The sequence below is a fragment of the Rhineura floridana genome, chromosome 10, assembly GCF_030035675.1.
Source record: "Rhineura floridana isolate rRhiFlo1 chromosome 10, rRhiFlo1.hap2, whole genome shotgun sequence".
NCBI lineage: Eukaryota > Metazoa > Chordata > Lepidosauria > Squamata > Rhineuridae > Rhineura > Rhineura floridana.
This window is the reverse complement of record NC_084489.1, coordinates 13,579,005-13,597,856: the sequence shown is the minus strand read 5'-3', so window position 1 is coordinate 13,597,856 and position 18,852 is coordinate 13,579,005. Positions and strand designations below refer to the sequence as shown.

Genomic DNA, 18,852 nt, shown 5'->3' with positions numbered 1-18,852 from the left:
TTCTTGGTTTATGGCAATTTAAATTACTTCTCTAATGTTATATTTAAGTGCAGAATAAGTTAGCAGGAGTGGGGGGTGTAACTCTCTCTCTGCCTGTATCCCACCCACCCACTTTGTCACAATTGTTTTCTTCATGATAGAGGATCAAACCCAGAAATGAATCTATGATTAAGTGGTGGGCTGAGGAGATACGATAAAGCAATTTCAGGGGTGTGGTAGGTATGGGAAGAGGAAGAGTTTAACTCATTCCGCCACTAGCTCACCCATTTTATATTACATGAGCAGCAACCAAGACTTTACACATGCATCTGGCGTTGTCACAGGTAGTTTGGTCCTCAGAGGATGAAACTGAGGTCTAAAAATTATTTTAAAAATTGTGTCATTGCTTTTCCAACACACTTTTGTGTAAAGGCTGTGAATAAACTCTTCTACAACTTTTAATGGTTTGGGACAAACAAGATGTGATGGTAGTAGCCATACTTATTTTTCTATACCCTCCTCTCTAATTTTAGAGTCAAAATTGGCACATGACCGAGGGGAGCTGAACTCTCTCCTGCCTTTCTTCTGCTGTTTATCAGCTTAACCACAATATGAACTCCAGTGAGGAAAAAAGAGTTCAGGCAATGGAGGGAGATAAGTCAGGAAAGAGTTTAGCTCCTCTGATCCATGCACCCTTTTGGTGTTAAAATTGCATCTCTCTGGGTGTGGTAACATCATCAAAGCAAGCTGCTGGGTTAGCCAAGTGGCTGATCCCCCAGCTGTGCTATTTTCAGTAAAAACAGCACCTTTAAGAGGAACCCCCCCCCCCACTGATTTAGTGCAGCATTGAGTGAATATGTTCCAGGGATCTCAAGGATCAAAGAAAATGCTGTAATGACTTAACTAAGACTGTAGATGATATGGCTAAGACTGCAGTTAACTGGTTGAGATTGAAATAAAACATAAAGTCACCATTAAAGTACTCAGCAAGGTGGTGATAAATTTAAGACTCCAAATGGGGATTGGGAAAATTGGAGCCCTAGATGTAACCCAAGAGTCCATGGGGTCCCTTAATTCCTGGAGGGCCAATATGTATCTGCCAACCTTTGTGAACTGACTGGGCAGTTTATGTCTGGACTTTAAAATTGTTCAACAGGAAATGTACCATATACACTGAGCTCTCCTTCTAAAGCCACCCCAGAGACCTAATACCAAAGTTTACAAGATGTTCAATGAGAGAGACTGTAGATATGTGCCTAAATATTTGATGATTTTTTTGACCCAAGAATCGAATCACAGCATTTAGGAAAGTTTGAAATCCAAAGGATAACGACATTCCAATCTGCACATTAATCCAGAAAATGTGGATCAGGACAGTTTGTATTGGAATCTGCAAACAATGAATTTCTCAAGCATCCCTAGTTCTATGTAGCCAGTGGCTTTTTCACTGCGATGCTTACAACGTATCTGGGTCTCATTGTTTGATGGACAGTTCAGTTACTCCAAGTTGGTAAAAATATTTTATCATAAGATCTATATAAATGGGCATCTTCTGAATCAATATTTGGGAGACAAAAATGAATGCTATGCCACATGTCATCTGTCTGCAGAGGGTTGCCACAGCACATCATCCCAAAACTCTTAACTAAAATTAATTTCCTTTTTGAGGGGTGGCCAACCTCCAGATGATGTTGGGCTCTAACTCCCATCAGATCTAGCCAGTATGACCAATGTTCAAGGGTGATGGGAACTGTAATCCAAAACATATGAAGGGCCACAGGTTGACCTCTCCTTTATGGAAAATGTACTTAGGGCTCCAAAGGCAAACCCAGACTTGCTTTTAAGAAATTGTAGATTTCAATAGAACAGGATGGATTAACTTCCCTAATACGTCAATACCACATAGCTTGCTTTCTATTCACCATCAGCCAGTGGCTGCTCAAACCAGCTGAAGAAACTATAAAGTGGACCTACTTAAAATAGTCAGGTTACATCTCCTATATAAGTGAATGGATTTGAATTTTAACCATTATTAGTGTGTTCATAAGTACCCGGTTCATAGCCAAGTTTTGCTGGCTTGTAATGTATGATTGAGATATCTGGACACTATAATCATCCTACCTTCTCTGGCTCAAAATAGTAGTTTCTAACAGCAGGAGTTTTCATTTACTAATTGGAGGGGTTATAGAGTGAAGGAGAGGAATGACTGGGTTGGCCTATCACTTTCCCAGCAGCCAGCACAGCCATACTGAAGGCATTGGACTACACTGATTCCTGCAGTGTAGAGGGCTTGCCTACTTACATTTTTCGCTCATCTGGCGTATTCCAGTATGTAAGTGATCTTTTGGGCTGTGTTTAGGATATGAGGTAGAAGTCCAGGAGTCTTGCATATCCTTCTGTACAACAAGGTAACATCCAAGCTACCCTGAGACATGGTGACTCTTCTCCTCACAGGTACTGGTGATCTCTCAGAAGCACCTCAAGGTAGTAATGACACCATGTTTTATTGCTTCAACTACAGAGTAATTTCTTCTCACAAGGCATTGCAGGAAGAACCTGTTTACCAGCTGTTAAAATGAATATCAAAACAAACTGGGATGTGCAAGGTTATTAATGTGAAGGTGCATGAAATGTTTGGGACAGAACTTGAGTTAATTTGGAGTTTGGCAGGAAAGAACGGGTTTCAACAACATATTGGACTATTTCCCATTATGATGAAAGCATTGTTAATGACAAAATGCTAGTGCCACAAACACCAGTAAAGTTTAGGAAGGATGAAACAGGGCTTTATAGCATGGTAGCACAGTGGTGGAGTATTTGCATGCAGAAGGTTCAGTCCCTGGCATCTCCAAATAAGGATGTGAGTATCCCCTATTTGAAACAGCTGCTGCCACTCAGTGTAGGCAATACTGAGCAATGGTCTGAATCCACATAAGGCAACTTCCTTTAACAGTCCAAAGGTATTGTCTTTCTTTTGTCATCCTCTTTCCTTTCACAAGCCTCTATAGTATGTTATCAATATATATCTACTATCAGCAGGATGCCCAATGCCAAGAAGCTGGTGTTGCTTTTATAAATGGCTACAGTACACCACCTGGAAGTTTATTTATAGTTGAAGTAAATCATTCTCAGTAATAATTTATAGAGATCAAACATATAGTGCTCTGCAGCTTACCCGTAAGTTTGTCTTATTATAATGGAACTATCTTGCAGATTAAGAATAGCATTAGTGGAGTGTTTTAGATTTAACATGGATCATGAGGGATTGTAATTGATTGATTACAAGATAAGATTATCACTATCACTGTAATGTGAAAAGGTCACCTTTGGCCTTTCCTTCACTACATCCCAAATTCTGTCAGCATTGAAGATCTGCGTGATGTCATTTCCAGACCTTTGTCCCTAAATCAGCATGATGCCAACTGTCACTAGTAAATGAATAAATTTATTTCAGATTTAAGTAAATATGTGTCATTCTGAATGACATTGCTAATTATACTGGTCTATCCATAAATGTGTGAAATGGCAGCCACAATGCCCAAGCTGCTGTTATAGGCAGATAGGCCTAGTAATTTGCACAGCTAGCTTTTAAAAATCATGCCCAGAGATTCTGTATCTTCTTATTCATCTACTGCAAAACTGTGGGTAAAGGCCATAGCACATCATTTGGAAGTAATGCAGGTCTATAAATATTTGTTTCTTACCATTATACTTTTTTAGTTAAATCAGAAAGACTTGCATAAGGTCTCCAGTGCAGCTTGAGACCAGATTGAGTGTTGCCTAGTTTCATCAGTGTGAGAGTAATCCTTTTAGGCATTAGGTAATAAATGCTACCAAGAATGAGCAGGCTAGCCCCACCTCCAGGAGACCAGCTGGTGCACTTCAGGATTCCTGTTCCCACGGAGTGAGCCCTACATACGTACATCTGTTTTTGCTTAGGCCTCCTTTATACTGTCCCCAATTGCATGTTAGCCAGAAGTGTGGCTGGTGCATGGATTTAGGGCAGGATGGGGAAACTGTGGCCCTTCAGATGTCTCCTCAGCCCTAGCCAGCATAACTAATGATCAGGACTATTGAAAGTTGTACTACAGTAATGTCTAGGAGTTCACAGGGTTTCCATACCTAGTTTAGGGTATACGACTAGCTGGCATTTTCTTGAGTCACACACATAGGGCAGTTATTGTTCTAGAATATTGTTCTAGAGGGAAATGGGGATTATTTGAAGGACTGGGGAAATGAGAAACAGAACATTCAAAGGAATTTTCACTTCCTTACAGCCAAGGAAGATAAATCTGCCTGAAAAGGGATCAGTGCCGGAAGAGATTACCACACCATTAGAGAGGATATTGAGTTGTCAGAGGCAGCAACCCTTCTGTTGCTGCTTTTTCAGTTCTTGCCAACTGTTTCATTTAGGCTAGCTTTCCAACCAACCATAGGCAATGAGGGGAAAAGGGACAGCCAGATCTAGGCATCTGTTATATAGAGGAGCCACAGTACCACAAGATGTTGATTTTGTTTGTGTTTAGGCTTGCTGAACAAAGCTCATCAACAGATTAAGTAGCTGCAGATAAGGTTAAAAAGTGGTAGGATGGTTGATGACCCTTATGATTGACAGTCTGCCTCCCAAAACTAAATTAACAAGTTTTCTAACTGCTAAAACAATCAGGCTTTTAGATCTAGGCAACTGTCTCATGGCTCAAACTTTTGAGGTATTAACTGTACTATGTGAGATCTGTCCAGAGATCATTTGCATTCTAAGAAGAGGACATCTAGACATTCTTCAAGAACTTTCAATGATTTTATGTAATGTTTGGCATTACTAATTTCATTCAGAGAAAATACATAAAATTACCAGAAATATTATGACTACTTGATATGATATCAAGTGATTTCCCTGGGTTTTGGCAGTAAAATAATTGTTTAACTAACTATCATAAGTTGAATTAATATCCAAAGACTATAGCTATGAAGAAGTCCTTAACATCTGGTACATATTACCTTATTGTCTGCTATCTTGTCCACCAGGATAGTAGCCAGGTTCAGATGTAATGGGAAATAATGTTTTCCCTTTATATAACAAGTGGCAGTGAGCCTTAGTCTTGCACCCTCCCCACTTCCTGTTCCTTTCTCTTTTCTGCCTACAACAAAAATGAAAGCTTTTGATTTTTAACTAACCAAACTTTCACATATCTGAACTTGGGTAAATGGAGTTTGTGGTTGTGGTAAATGGAGGGGTGGTTAAACATTTTTGGCCCAAAGGCCACATTTCCAGCAGTGGGCATGGGCCAAAGTTTGTCTGCTTGCTCACAGACACACACACGTGTTCAGGCAGGCAGGCAAGCATACGTACAGGCAAGCCCGCTCACTGTCCTACTGATCAGCAGAGGAGTTGGGAATACTCTCCAGTACATCACTGAGCTAGGAAAAGAGAAACCTCTCATCCCAGCATTGTGCTGTGTTGGGGGGGGGGAATAAGTCTCTCCTCCTCAAATGATGTCTTTTTTCCCCACCATAGTGGTATTCTGGGAGCAGTTTCCTCCCAACTCAGTGCTGTGATGGAAGAAGAGCCCACTCCTTACCTTGCAAAGCTCCTCTTCTCTCTCTGGCTTGCTGCCATTGCTAGGAGGTCTTAGCACTCAGAAAAATGGAAGGATTATGTCTTCCTTTTTCCTGGATACTAAGACTTCCTACCAACAGTAATGTGCAAGAGGGAGAAGCACCCTGGAAGACAAAGAGGCACCACCGATTTAGCTGCAGCTGACCTGACCCTACGTTGCAGATTTTCCACTCTTGCTTTAAACTATGGTTAGTGAGAACAAGCCGGGATCAAATCATGCTTTTGTGGGTTGCTCTCAAACCACAGTTTCAAAAAAGGTTAGGATGTTGCAGGAAACTGATTAGTTTAATCATGAAAATTTTCAATCTCTTCTGGTACTCAAAAAATGAAGAGAGGGGAAAGGGTATATGAGCCCAAGTCTAATCACTGCTTGTTCTCATAGCAGGAAACCATGTTTTCCCATTATATTTGAATCTAGCCACTGTGTACCATGAATGCCTTATGATTTATGGACAACTTTTATAATGAAGTCCCAAATTGCATATGAAATTGCAGATTGGAAGATTCCATGCCCACTATTTACATGTGGTATTTCTTACAAAGTATCCATCATAGCAATATGGAGCTAAATATTTACATATTGCTATATTACTCCTAACAATAAGTATGGCTGGCAGCAATTTTCTTCCCTTAGAAAGAGACCCTCAACTAAAGGCTAAATTTGTTTTACTAATTTAACAGTTTTATGTTTGATCACATCTTAGACTCTAGACAGTACATAATATGCAATTAACTGTATAATATTATGATAGCATGAGCCTCTTTGTCACCTGCACTGTGTCTACTAAGACATGAGTTTCAAAACTACCTTGTCCTTGAGTACAATTAAAATAATTGTCTGGTTTTATACCAGCTTGCCTAATAAACTTATCTTTATTCTACAAAATGGAACTGAAGTGAAAATGTATATTATATGTAAAACAAGGCACTTCTGCCTTTCTGATATGGTTTATCATGATGAAGAATAAATATTCAGTCTGACATGAACTTTAGAGATTATTGCTTATTGTTGTTTTACTCTTGCATTCATCAGTTCTTAGGATGGATTGGAAACTGATCTCAAGGTTTGGGTCTTTGGACATCTGGAAAGTCTACTTCAAATTGTTGACATTTGGCTGTCACAATAAAGTTTAGGATCTCAGGCTGTTCTAGCAGGTTGCAGGAATATTCCCTGTTCCCTGACCTCAACTAAACCGCAGTCTCCAACCCATTGACGTAATAAACCTTAAACAAAACTATGCAGGTAAGAAGCCAGCAGGGGTGTGGGGGCTTTCCAGTGTTTTGCACCGCCTGCAGCATGTACAACTATCTGCCTGTTGGACAGAAGTCGTGGGTGTGCTCTCGGTGCAATGAGCTCCTGGCTCTCCGGGAACGACTTCATTTCCTTGAGGCCAAGGTGGCGGACCTGGAAAAGCTGAGAGAGGCAGAGAGGTGTGTGGAGGAGGCCTTCAGGGACGTTATAGCTGTGTCCCACTCCAATGATGATAGCTCTCCTGCTATCATGGAGAACAATGGTCTCGGGGAAGGAGAGCATCCAGCTGAGGAAGAGGGAAACGATCCCTTAGAAGGGACCCATTCCTTGGGGGATGAGCAGCTATCCTCTCGTGCCGAGGATATATCTCCAGGGGGTGGAGGGATCCTTGTAGTGGGTGATTCGATCATTAGGAACATAGACAGTGGGGTGTGTGATGGGTGTGTAGACCGCAAGGTGTTTTGCCTGCCTGGTGCGAAGGTTGCGGATATCGCCCGTCGTTTAGATAGTTTGGTAGACAGTGCTGGGAAGGAGTCAGTGGTCGTGGTGCACGTTGGCCCCAACGACATGGGGAAATGCAGCCGTGAGGTCCTGGAAGCAAAATTTAGGTTGCTAGGTAGGATGCTGAAAGCCAGGACCTCCAAGGTGGCTTTCTCTGAAATGCTACCAGTTCCACGCGCAGGACCAGCCAGACAGGCCCAGCTTCGCAGTCTCAATGCGTGGATGAGACGATGGTGTCGGGTGGAAGGGTTTGGATTTGTTAGGCACTGGGGAACATTTTGGGACAAGCCGGGCCTGTACAAAAGGGACGGGCTCCACTTGAACCAGAATGGAACCAGACTGCTGGCACTTAAAATTAAAAAGGTAGCAGAGCAGCTTTTAAACTGACTGAGAGGGGAAACCCGACAGGAGCTGAGAAAGGTCCGGTTCGGAATAAACCTCCCCCCTGGGATAAAGACCAAAGAAATGATGAAATTTTAAAAGGGGTAGGCCTAGAAGTAGGCATTGTGAGAGCAGGGGCACAGGATATAAATTCAGAAGAGCAAAATTACCACAGGCCTAACCACAAGTGCCAAAGACACTTGAAGAGAGACACTGCTTACAAGTGCCTGTACGCTAATGCTAGGAGCCTCCGAACCAAGATGGGAGAACTGGAGTGCTTGGTCTTAGAGGAGAGCATTGATATAGTGAGCATAACGGAGACCTGGTGGAATGGAGAAACCCAGTGGGATACGGTTATCCCTGGATATAAACTATATCAGAAGGACAGGGAAGGACGTATTGGTGGCAGAGTCGCTCTATACGTGAAAGAAGGCATTGAATCCAGCAAGCTCGAAACCCCAAAAGAGGCAGACTCCTCCACAGAATCGTTGTGGGTGGTGATACCGTGCCCCAGGAGGGACTTAATACTGGGAACGATCTATCGTCCCCCTGATCAAAATGCTCAGGGAGACCTTGAGATGAGATATGAAATTGAGGAAGCATCCAAACTAGGAAATGTGGTAGTAATGGGTGACTTCAACTACCCGGACATAGACTGGCTGCATATGTGTTCCAGTCATGACAAAGAAGCAAAGTTTCTAGATATTCTAAATGACTATTCCCTAGACCAGTTGGTCAAGGAACCGACCAGAGGGACGGCAACCCTGGACTTAATCCTCAGTGGGGACCGGGACCTGGTGCGAGATGTAAGTGTTGTTGAACCGATTGGGAGCAGTGACCACAGTGCTATTAAATTAAACATACATTTAACTGGCCAATTGCCAAGAAAATCCAACATGGTCACATTTGACTTCAAAAGAGGAAACTTCACAAAAATGAGGGGATTGGTAAAAAGAAAGCTGAAAAACAAAGTCCAGAGGGTCACATCACTCGAAAATGCTTGGAAGTTGTTTAAAAACACTATATTAGAAGCTCAACTGGAGTGCATACCGCAGATCAGAAAAGGTACCGCCAGGGCCAAGAAGATGCCAGCATGGTTAACGAGCAAAGTCAAGGAAGCTCTTAGAGGCAAAACGTCTTCCTTCAGAAAATGGAAGTCTTGTCCGAATGAAGAAAATAAAAAGGAACACAAACTCTGGCTAAAGAAATGCAAGAAGACAATAAGGGATGCTAAAAAAGAATTTGAGGAGCACATTGCTAAGAACATAAAAACCAACAACAAAAAATTCTATAAATACATTCAAAGCAGGAGACCATCTAGGGAGACAATTGGACCCTTGGATGATAAGGGAGTCAAAGGTGTACTAAAGAACGATAAGGAGATTGCAGAGAAGCTAAATGAATTCTTTGCATCTGTCTTCACAGTGGAAGATATAGGGCAGATCCCTGAACCTGAACTAACATTTGCAGGAAGGGATTCTGAGGAACTGAGACAAATAGTGGTAACGAGAGAGGAAGTTCTAAGCTTAATGGACAATATAAAAACTGACAAATCACCGGGCCCGGATGGCATCCACCCAAGAGTTCTCAAAGAACTCAAAGGTGAAATTGCTGATCTGCTAACTCAAATATGTAACTTGTCCCTCGGGTCCTCCTCCGTGCCTGAGGACTGGAAAGTGGCAAATGTAACGCCAATCTTCAAAAAGGGATCCAGAGGGGATCCCGGAAATTACAGGCCAGTTAGCTTAACTTCTGTCCCTGGAAAACTGGTAGAAAGTATTATTAAAGCTAGATTAACTAAGCACATAGAAGAACAAGCCTTGCTGAAGCAGAGCCAGCATGGCTTCTGCAAGGGAAAGTCCTGTCTCAGTAACCTATTAGAATTCTTTGAGAGTGTCAACAAGCATATAGATAGAGGTGATCCAGTGGACATAGTGTACTTAGACTTTCAAAAAGCGTTTGACAAGGTACCTCACTAAAGGCTTCTGAGGAAGCTTAGCAGTCATGGAATAAGAGGAGAGGTCCTCTTGTGGATAAGGAATTGGTTAAGAAGCAGAAAGCAGAGAGTAGGAATAAACGGACAGTTCTCCCAATGGAGGGCTGTAGAAAGTGGAGTCCCTCAAGGATCGGTATTGGGACCTGTACTTTTCAACTTGTTCATTAATGACCTAGAATTAGGAGTGAGCAGTGAAGTGGCCAAGTTTGCTGACGACACGAAATTGTTCAGGGTTGTTAAAACAAAAAGGGATTGCGAAGAGCTCCAAAAAGACCTCTCCAAACTGAGTGAATGGGCGGAAAAATGGCAAATGCAATTCAATATAAACAAGTGTAAAATTATGCATATTGGAGCAAAAAATCTTAATTTCACATATACGCTCATGGGGTCTGAACTGGCGGTGACCGACCAGGAGAGAGACCTCGGGGTTGTAGTGGACAGCACGATGAAAATGTCGACCCAGTGTGCGGCAGCTGTGAAAAAGGCAAATTCCATGCTAGCGATAATTAGGAAAGGTATTGAAAATAAAACAGCCGATATCATAATGCCGTTGTATAAATCTATGGTGCGGCCGCATTTGGAATACTGTGTACAGTTCTGGTCGCCTCATCTCAAAAAGGATATTATAGAATTGGAAAAGGTTCAGAAGAGGGCAACCAGAATGATCAAGGGGATGGAGCGACTCCCTTACGAGGAAAGGTTGCAGCATTTGGGGCTTTTTAGTTTAGAGAAAAGGCGGGTCAGAGGAGACATGATAGAAGTGTATAAAATTATGCATGGCATTGAGAAAGTGGATAGAGAAAAGTTCTTCTCCCTCTCTCATAATACTAGAACTCGTGGACATTCAAAGAAGCTGAATGTTGGAAGATTCAGGACAGACAAAAGGAAGTACTTCTTTACTCAGCGCATAGTTAAACTATGGAATTTGCTCCCACATGATGCAGTAATGGCCACCAGCTTGGATGGCTTTAAAAGAAGATTAGACCAATTCATGGAGGACAGGGCTATCAATGGCTACTAGCCATGATGGCTATGCTGTGCCACCCTAGTCAGAGGCAGCATGCTTCTGAAAACCAGTTGCCGGAAGCCTCAGGAGGGGAAAGTGTTCTTGCACTCGGGTCCTGCTTGCGGGCTTCCCCCAGGCACCTGGTTGGCCACTGTGAGAACAGGATGCTGGACTAGATGGGCCACTGGCCTGATCCAGCAGGCTCTTCTTATGTTCTTATGTTCTTATGTTCTTATGTTCTTAATATTCATTCCAAACATCCATGTTTTGGAATGAAATATAAAAAATGCAGTATCATAAGCCTGAAAATTCTTCAGTCTTTGAACTTTGCAGATGTAAAAAAAAATCAACACGTTTCTAAAAATCAACATTAGACTCTTACAAATTTTCAACTGCAAATATGTGATTGAAATATATGGTTGCATTTATTTACATACAACTCTGTGTTATAAATGTTAACTTGAACTGAACCGTTTAATGTGCTTAATGTATTGCAGATGTAATGGTCACTGAAGTATTTCTGTAAACCACTTCTGTTGGCGTTCTCTGGACTTCCTTTAGTACTGATTCAGTTTTAGCCAACTGTTCCAATTTTAACTAGGATAAGCTTGTGCCAGAGTATGCATCCATGACATATGTTTTCTCAGAAACCCCACACAATTGCAAATTTCTCCAACCTGCGCTACCACTTTGTACCTAATTAGAGTGGATGTGGCACTAAAGAGAAACCACGAACACAGCAGTGTGCCCTGATAGATATTAATACAGTCCAGGATCTTAACAAAGTGAACAATTGCCCAAATAATGATTTCCTGCTGTGGATTTTTTATGCTTTGTTTGTTAAATCCTATTTTCCTTTCTGCTTTCCTGTTGACTACAATAGAACTGAATTTTGTTGAATCCTTCTCAGACTGGGTCAGCAAAACCATTCACCTTTTTAGAAAATAAGTTAACTCATTGAATGCTGCGCCTCAGAAGCATATTGTTGCCTTTTGAAAGAGCTTTTATTCACTGGAAAAATGAAGAAGGTAATACAGTAGCAATGAGCACATCATTGCTAATGTAGCTAGCAAAGCTATAGGAGTTGCATTGTACCTAAATTAGTTTGGTCCTCATTCCTAATAATGTTTTATTTGTTAAATTAGTTAATCCCCTTGCCCAATATCTACCTTGTTTTCCTCCGTAGAGCAGGAGTGGGGCGGGTGGGACCTCAGGCGTGGTAGCCCAATGCAAACCTCCAGGTCCCTCTGTCCAGCCCTCAGGACTATCCTTAGGTAGACTGAAGCTCAATCCAGACAAGACTGAGACGCTGTTGGTGAGTGCCTTCTCTGCTCAGATGGTGGATGTTCATCCTGTTCTTGATGGGGTTACACTCCCCTTGAAGGAACAGGTTCTTAGCTTGGGAGTTCTTTTCGATCCTTCCCTGTCTCTTGAGGCCCAGGTGTCCTCGGTGGCACGGAATGCTTTTTACCATCTTCGATTGGTAGCCCAGCTACGTCCCTATCTGGACAGTGACGACCTCGCTTCAGTTGTTCATGCTCTGGTAACTTCTAGATTGGACTACTGCAACGCGCTCTACGTGGGGCTGCCCTTGAAGACTGTTCGGAAACTACAGCTAGTCCAGAATGCAGCGGCCAGATTGTTGACGCGGACCAGAAGGTCCGCTCATATAACACCTGTTCTGGCCCGTCTGCACTGGCTTCCTATTTGTTTCCGGGCTAGATTCAAAGTGCTGGTTTTGACCTATAAAGCCCTACACGGCATGGGACCGCAATACCTGGTGGAACGCCTCTCCCAATATGAACCTACCCGTACACTACGCTCAACATCTAAGGCCCTCCTCCGAGTACCATCCCATCGAGAGGCTCGGAGGGTGATGACTAGAACCAGGGCCTTTTCAGTAGTGGCCCCCGAACTGTGGAACAGTCATCCTGATGAGGTGCGCCTGGCGCCGACGCTACTATCTTTTCGGCGCCAGGTGAAAACCTTTTTATACTCCCAGGCATTTTAAAGTGTATTTTAAACAGCATTTCCGTATTTTGGATGTTGTTTGGTTCGTTATTGTTTGTTTGTTTTTTATTATTTATTGTATTTATTGTATTTATATATTGTGCTTGTTTTTATCTTTTTGTACACCGCCCAGAGAGCTTTCGGGCTTAGGGCGGTATATAAATTAAACTAAATAAATAAATAAATAAATGTCCTCTCCACAGATCCCATTCCTCATTGGTTCTGCTCTGTGACCCCCTTGAATGCTTTTACTTGGCTGGAACATTCCTTTGAACTGTGATAATGCCTCTTGCTTGCCTGGATGAAGGGATAATTAATTAATTAAAAGTAATAAAAGTCTCTCTCTCTCTCTCTCTCTCTGTGTGTGTGTGTGTTGAAACCTCTGATTTTTGCATGGCTAGAATGTAGCCTACTATACAAAGGTAAGAGCAGCAGCCATTGCTCCAACCACAGTTGCATCTGACCCCACCACCTCTGCATCTGATCTCATTCAACACTGTCACACACCTTTTCCATAAAGGAATGCTACTCTCACCCTGAAAAATGTTTTCCCATCTGTTAGCAGGTTAGCTACTAGCTTATGAGCCTTGGAAGCCCTCCACCCCAATATTGCCTATATGATTTTAAAAATGTCTTCAGTTTGGTTCACTTTGCTTGAGATCTAACGGAAAAAGTAGCCGAAGGAGTTAAATTGATCACCTCCAGTGAAGGTGATGTCACAAGTCATATGCATAGGGCATGACCTTCTGCATTCCAATCAACACGATCAAAATTATTGCAATAGTGTGCCCTCAGGAGAGGACCCCTTTGTTCAAATCTAGATCTAAACAAACTAGCTGAAGAGTGATATATCAGCATCTGTCTCCAGTGTGGGGACCTTCCCCATTCTGTATGCAGTTGCCCCATCGTGATCTGCCAGGAGGTCATAACTATTGTAGAAAAGGAGGAATGACATCTCCCTGGCCCAAACAATGTTGGAGTTTACTTTGAAGCTCTTCCCCAGAAGGGTATAAAAAATGGGCTTTTGAGCCCAATCTTGTTTCAGGTAAGTCAGATCCACTCTGCTGATACCACTTATGCTGAATAGCATTCTGAGCTGTCAGCCATAACCCAGGGGTCTGACTCCCCTGCTTTTCCTTCAATACCTCTGGTTCTCTGGTTCTCTGGTTCTCTGGAGTGCTGGCAGCTGAGGTCCCCACTTGCTGCAGCTGCTTCAAAGGCCCTTCTAAGAGCTGCACTTCAGTTCCTCACTTTCCTAGAGCCTCACTAGCTGAAGCAGAAATCCATTTTCAGGGCTTCCTCTGCTGTTTTCCTGCCTGACCCTGACACAGTCACACATCCTGGTTCTAATTCTTCAGGATTACCCACCAGGGCTGGAAAAGGTATATCTTGCTCCCTTTCCTGTCTTCTAGAAGTACTTTCCCTACAAATTATAACCTCCACATCTGATCCTTCTTCCTGCATCTGTTATGTGTGACTGTTGTAGCAGCCACCCTCTGGTCCTCCCTGCCCAGCTGCGCATAATTGAGACCTAGTAGGCAGTGTGAGCCCAGAGAGAGAGCTCCCGCCGCATCTCCTGTTATGCCTTGTGTGCTTGCTCCTTCATGTATATGTATGTTGTATATGTGTGTGTATGTTTGTTTAGTTGTTAGAAACAATCAGCTAATTCTCCCAAACTAAGGCAGTACATATTGTTTCTGAGCTATTTCCCATTGATGTTAACAGACACATATTTTTGTTATTACCCATTGAAGTGTTAAATGTGTCTATTGCATGCTCAATTAATATACCCATTTGTAAGACCTGTGTGAATGTAGGTTACTGGGCAAATCTGTGAAGATAAACTGTTGCCCATGTCTAAAGATCCTCATTCACAAGACTCCTAGAACACGTGTATGTGAAACACGCATCTACTGAGGAGGCTTGCTAACACATCTACCTTAGAGTTTTCTCTTTTGGCTTGAGTAGTAGCATACACAAGATAAATGGATGACTTATACATCATATCATAAAGGGAGTGGGCAATAGAGGTTATTCTCTTGGAATCCTATTCATTGAAAACAATTCTGACAGTCTTTCTCAGTATATTTTGGCTAATTATTACATGGCAATTTAGTGGACCATAGAAATTTTTCCATCTAGCCTGCTTATCAGCATATTTATCAGTAGTGCTTAATACAATGCACCATTTGTCTGTTGTTGTTAACAATAAATGAATAAGTCTGCTGAATAGCCCTGCTTTTCATAGCTTGAAATTTTGAATGTTTGATGTCCTGGTAAGGTTGCTCAGCACCACCTTAGAAAATAAAAGTTGGGTTTTTTTTCTTTTCAGGAAAAGTCTATCATCTTGTTTTACAGGCATTCATAAACAAACTGTTAAGCAAAACTATTTCAGTAAATGAAAGACTCTGGACACAACCCAGTAAAAGTCATATCTGTCCTGTTGAAATTAATAGGCTTAAAGTGTACAGTTCAGTGCTGTCAACCCATTACTTTTAATGAGATTTGGAGGTGACTGGGTCAGTTCATGCTGTAAGGTTCTTCCATATGATCAGGTAGCTGATATATAACCATGTAAAGAAAAGTGTGGTAAATAGCTAAAAGGCTGCAATTCTATACTCACTTATACTCAGTCAGGCTTCCTTCTGAGTAGACGTGTATAGGATTGCACACAAAATTGTTAAGCAGAGTGTTTTGCCAGATCCTGACTTTCTTTTTTGATGTTGTACTGTGAACAGTGCAGATACCTTTTATTACCTATCATCGCCTTCACCACCACCACCTTTATTTATTCACCATGTACCAAAAAAGGACAATTTACATCAAGATTGCAATACAAATACAAAATAAATTTTTCAGCTAAAACACACTAGATAAAACTAAAAGCAATGATGCACAAATTCCCAACACATATTTACTAAAATCTCCAAACTCTGTAGCATCAGCAAGATCAATAACCAATCAGCAAGTGCCAACCCGCAGCAAAACCCAAAAACTAATAAGTGCCAGGGAGAAAAAGGAAGGGTTTGCCTGGCACCAAAAGAATGAGAGCATTGGCACTAGGCAGACCCTGGGGAGAGCATTTAGTAAACGAGATGGGGGGCACTATTGAAAGGCCCTGTCTCTTGTTGCGTTCTGTACTTCAGCTGGAGAGGGCATTCCAAGGAGGTTTGGGTAGGCCTGCAGCTGGGGGGGAAATGGGGGCACAACTGTTGTGCTCCAGGCACAAGGGGAGTTAGATCAGGGAGAGGAGTCAGATAAGGACGAGGTCCCTGGGGGCGTTGAAGGAGCAGGGACTCTGCCAGCCTGCAGACTTCATTGGCCAGCACCCCCATCGAGGCAGGTCCCACCCCGTCTGCAAGCTCCCTGCCTGAGCCATCGAGACCAGGAAGGAAAATCTAAAGGTCAGGAACAATACTAGAAGTAAGGACTCTCAAGGAAGAATTAACAAACATGCCCTATAATATTTATTTTCTCTCTGCCCTTCCCTAAACTTGTAGTATGAACAAGTTTGTTTTTCAGGTGGAATCTAAAACTGAGATACCTAATGCAGCATCTAAGTGAAGCTCAGGAACCCAGTGTCTGTTGTGAGCCAAGCAGGGGGGGGGCAGACAAGGGGGAATCTGAGGATGAGGACTTGGACTGGGAATTTGGGGAGGGGGCAAATAACGGGGTGGCCACTCAGGGTGACTTAGCCCCTGACTTGGACAGTCCAGCACCCTCTGCTCCTGACCCCCCAGCATTGCGGCCAGAGCCTTGACCGCACGTGCCAGACATTCCCCAACCAAGCTCTGTCCTGTTTCCACTGCCCGAACTGTCAGTTAGCAGCCCTTCTCCATCGGAGTCAGAAGCTGAGATCCAACCCTACTTTAGGGGACTTGGGGGGGAGGGGGGAACCTCAGTGCTGAGTCAAAGTCTTACAATTGTGAAGACATGCTTAGTCAGAGTCAAAGTTCCTAGAAAGCATAGTTAGGTTAATGAGGCTCACTGCTTTATCTATAATTTTAATAAAAAGAGAGAAAACCTCAGACACGACTGAGACTGAGTCCTTTGGCTTCAGGCAGGACAGTTTGACTCAGCCCCAACTTCCCCTATCTGATGCCCCCACGGCGGAAGAAACGGAACTGCAAACTGAGAATCAGGCCTTGCACCTCCAATGTCTCAAGTAGTGACCCAGACAATCCCCACGCAGCAAGCACAGGGAACAGTTCCACCTATGTCAGAACCCCAAATGAAGTCTTCGGTGGGAATGCCCCCCTGCTACAGAGGGAAAGTAAAGCAATTCTCCTCATTCATAGCCCTGTGCGAGCTTTGCACATGAGTGTGGCAGTCAGAATTCAACAACGACGTAAAGGTGGCATTCATCACCAGTCACTTGAAGGGAGAAGCAGCCCAGTGGGCCACCCCACTGTTGCTTCAAAATGACCCTGTCTTGTCCCAATATACCTCCTTTGTCAACGCCATGGCTGAGATATTGCGAGACCCCCAGCAGAGAGAAACTGTCCCACCAACTGGGAAAACTGCAGCAAAAAATGCACTTGAGACTTATACTAACAGCTTTCGTATCCTTGCCCAGGAAACAGACTTTAATGACTGGTTTAATGTATTTATACTGCAACAGGCTCAGCACGTAGGTCTTGAATGAGTTGTGTGAGCCCCACAGCCAAGCAGTTTCCCAGAGCTGGTCTATCTGTGCCTACAGATAGACATATGCCTTGAAGGTCATCACCAGGAGCATAAAGCTGAGATGACTCAATCTTTGCCTTCCTTACCACTCCCCCACCCACATTTCCCCCCAGAGTGGGAACCTCAATGGCACCGGGGTGGAACCCATGCAGGTGGGGGTGCGGCCACATCTGATGGAAGCAGAGAAGGAGAAGTGTCACAAGGAGGGGCTGTGCTCATACTGTGGGAAGGTGGGGCACCTGGCCATGTCCTGCCCCTGTAAGTCAGAAAAGGCTCCAGTGCAGGAAAACTACATATCCCAGCCCTTGTAGAGGTCCATGAGCTGGGATCAACTGATAAGTCAGCAACCTCATACTAAGCGTCTCCTGCCAACGTCCGCTTTACACTTGCCAGTCTGCCTAGGTTTGCCTGCAGGGCAAGAAGTCCAGGTGTTTGGTATGGTGAATTCAGGCGCTTCCAGTAACCTTATGTATGTGAGCTTTGCCAAACAGCACAGGATGCCAATCACTACACTAGAGTTGCCACTGTCCATGGAAACCATAGATGGGCGGCCCCTGACTTCAGGGTAGGTAACCTTGGCCACAGCTGAATTGAGGGTGGAGATTCCTCATCATGTGGCAAGGGTGGTGTTCTATCTAGCTGATTTGCCCAGATTCCCAGTGGTACTGGGAATGACCTGGCTGGCCAAGGCATGATCCTGATCTCGTGAGGAAAGGCTACGGTGGCCTTTCAATCAGAATACTGTGAATGACATTGCCAGTCCCCAGAGACAGCCATTACAGCGACACTGGCAGCAGCATCCTCGCTCGAGGAGGCTACCCTGTCCAATAAATACAAAGACTACCAGGATGTTTATGACAAAAAAGAAGCCAATCAGCTGCCCCCCTCCACCCTTACGACTGTGCCATAGATTTGATTAGATAGAGGGGGTTCATTCGTCCATCCAGATCACCTGCTGCTGTTTGTCAAGAAGAAAAGCAGAGAGCTGCACCCTTGTCATAATTACAGGGACCATCCCCAACAGTTAGCCCCTGCCTTTAATTAATGAAATGCTGGAGCATCTGCAGACAGCCAAGATCTACACCAAGCTGGACCTATGTGGAGCATGCAACCTTGTCAGAATCAAAGAGGGGGATGAATGGAATACTGCCTTCAAGACCCAGTATGGCCACTTTGAATACCTGGTCGTGCCATTTGACCTATTGAACGCCCCAGCTATCTTCCAAAATTTCATGAATGATATCTTTCGGGACTACCTGGCCTGCTTTATGATAGTTTATTTAGATGACATCCTTATTTATTCTGACTCCCCAGAATAGCATGAGTCACATGTGCGGACAGTGCTGCAAAGACTGAGAGAGCATCACCTGTATGCCAAGCTGGAGAAGTGTGGCTTTGACTTGACCACCCTGGACTTTCTGGGC

The 18,852-nt window shown here is 43.4% G+C and overlaps 1 protein-coding gene across 7 annotated transcripts in view; it reads left to right on the top strand.

Annotated features, from left to right (window-relative positions):
* The window catches only part of BBS9 (Bardet-Biedl syndrome 9), a 461,803-nt gene that overhangs the window by 295,282 nt on the left and 147,669 nt on the right, over positions 1-18,852 (top strand). The window contains exon 23 of one of the 7 annotated variants that reach the window (XM_061587173.1): positions 12,946-13,001. The exons of the other annotated variants lie outside the window; for them this stretch is intronic. Coding sequence (XP_061443157.1) covers positions 12,946-12,975 — 30 coding nt within the window. The 3' untranslated portion in view covers positions 12,976-13,001. Of the gene's footprint in view, positions 1-12,945; positions 13,002-18,852 lie in introns of those variants that run through there. 7 annotated transcript variants of the gene reach the window in all.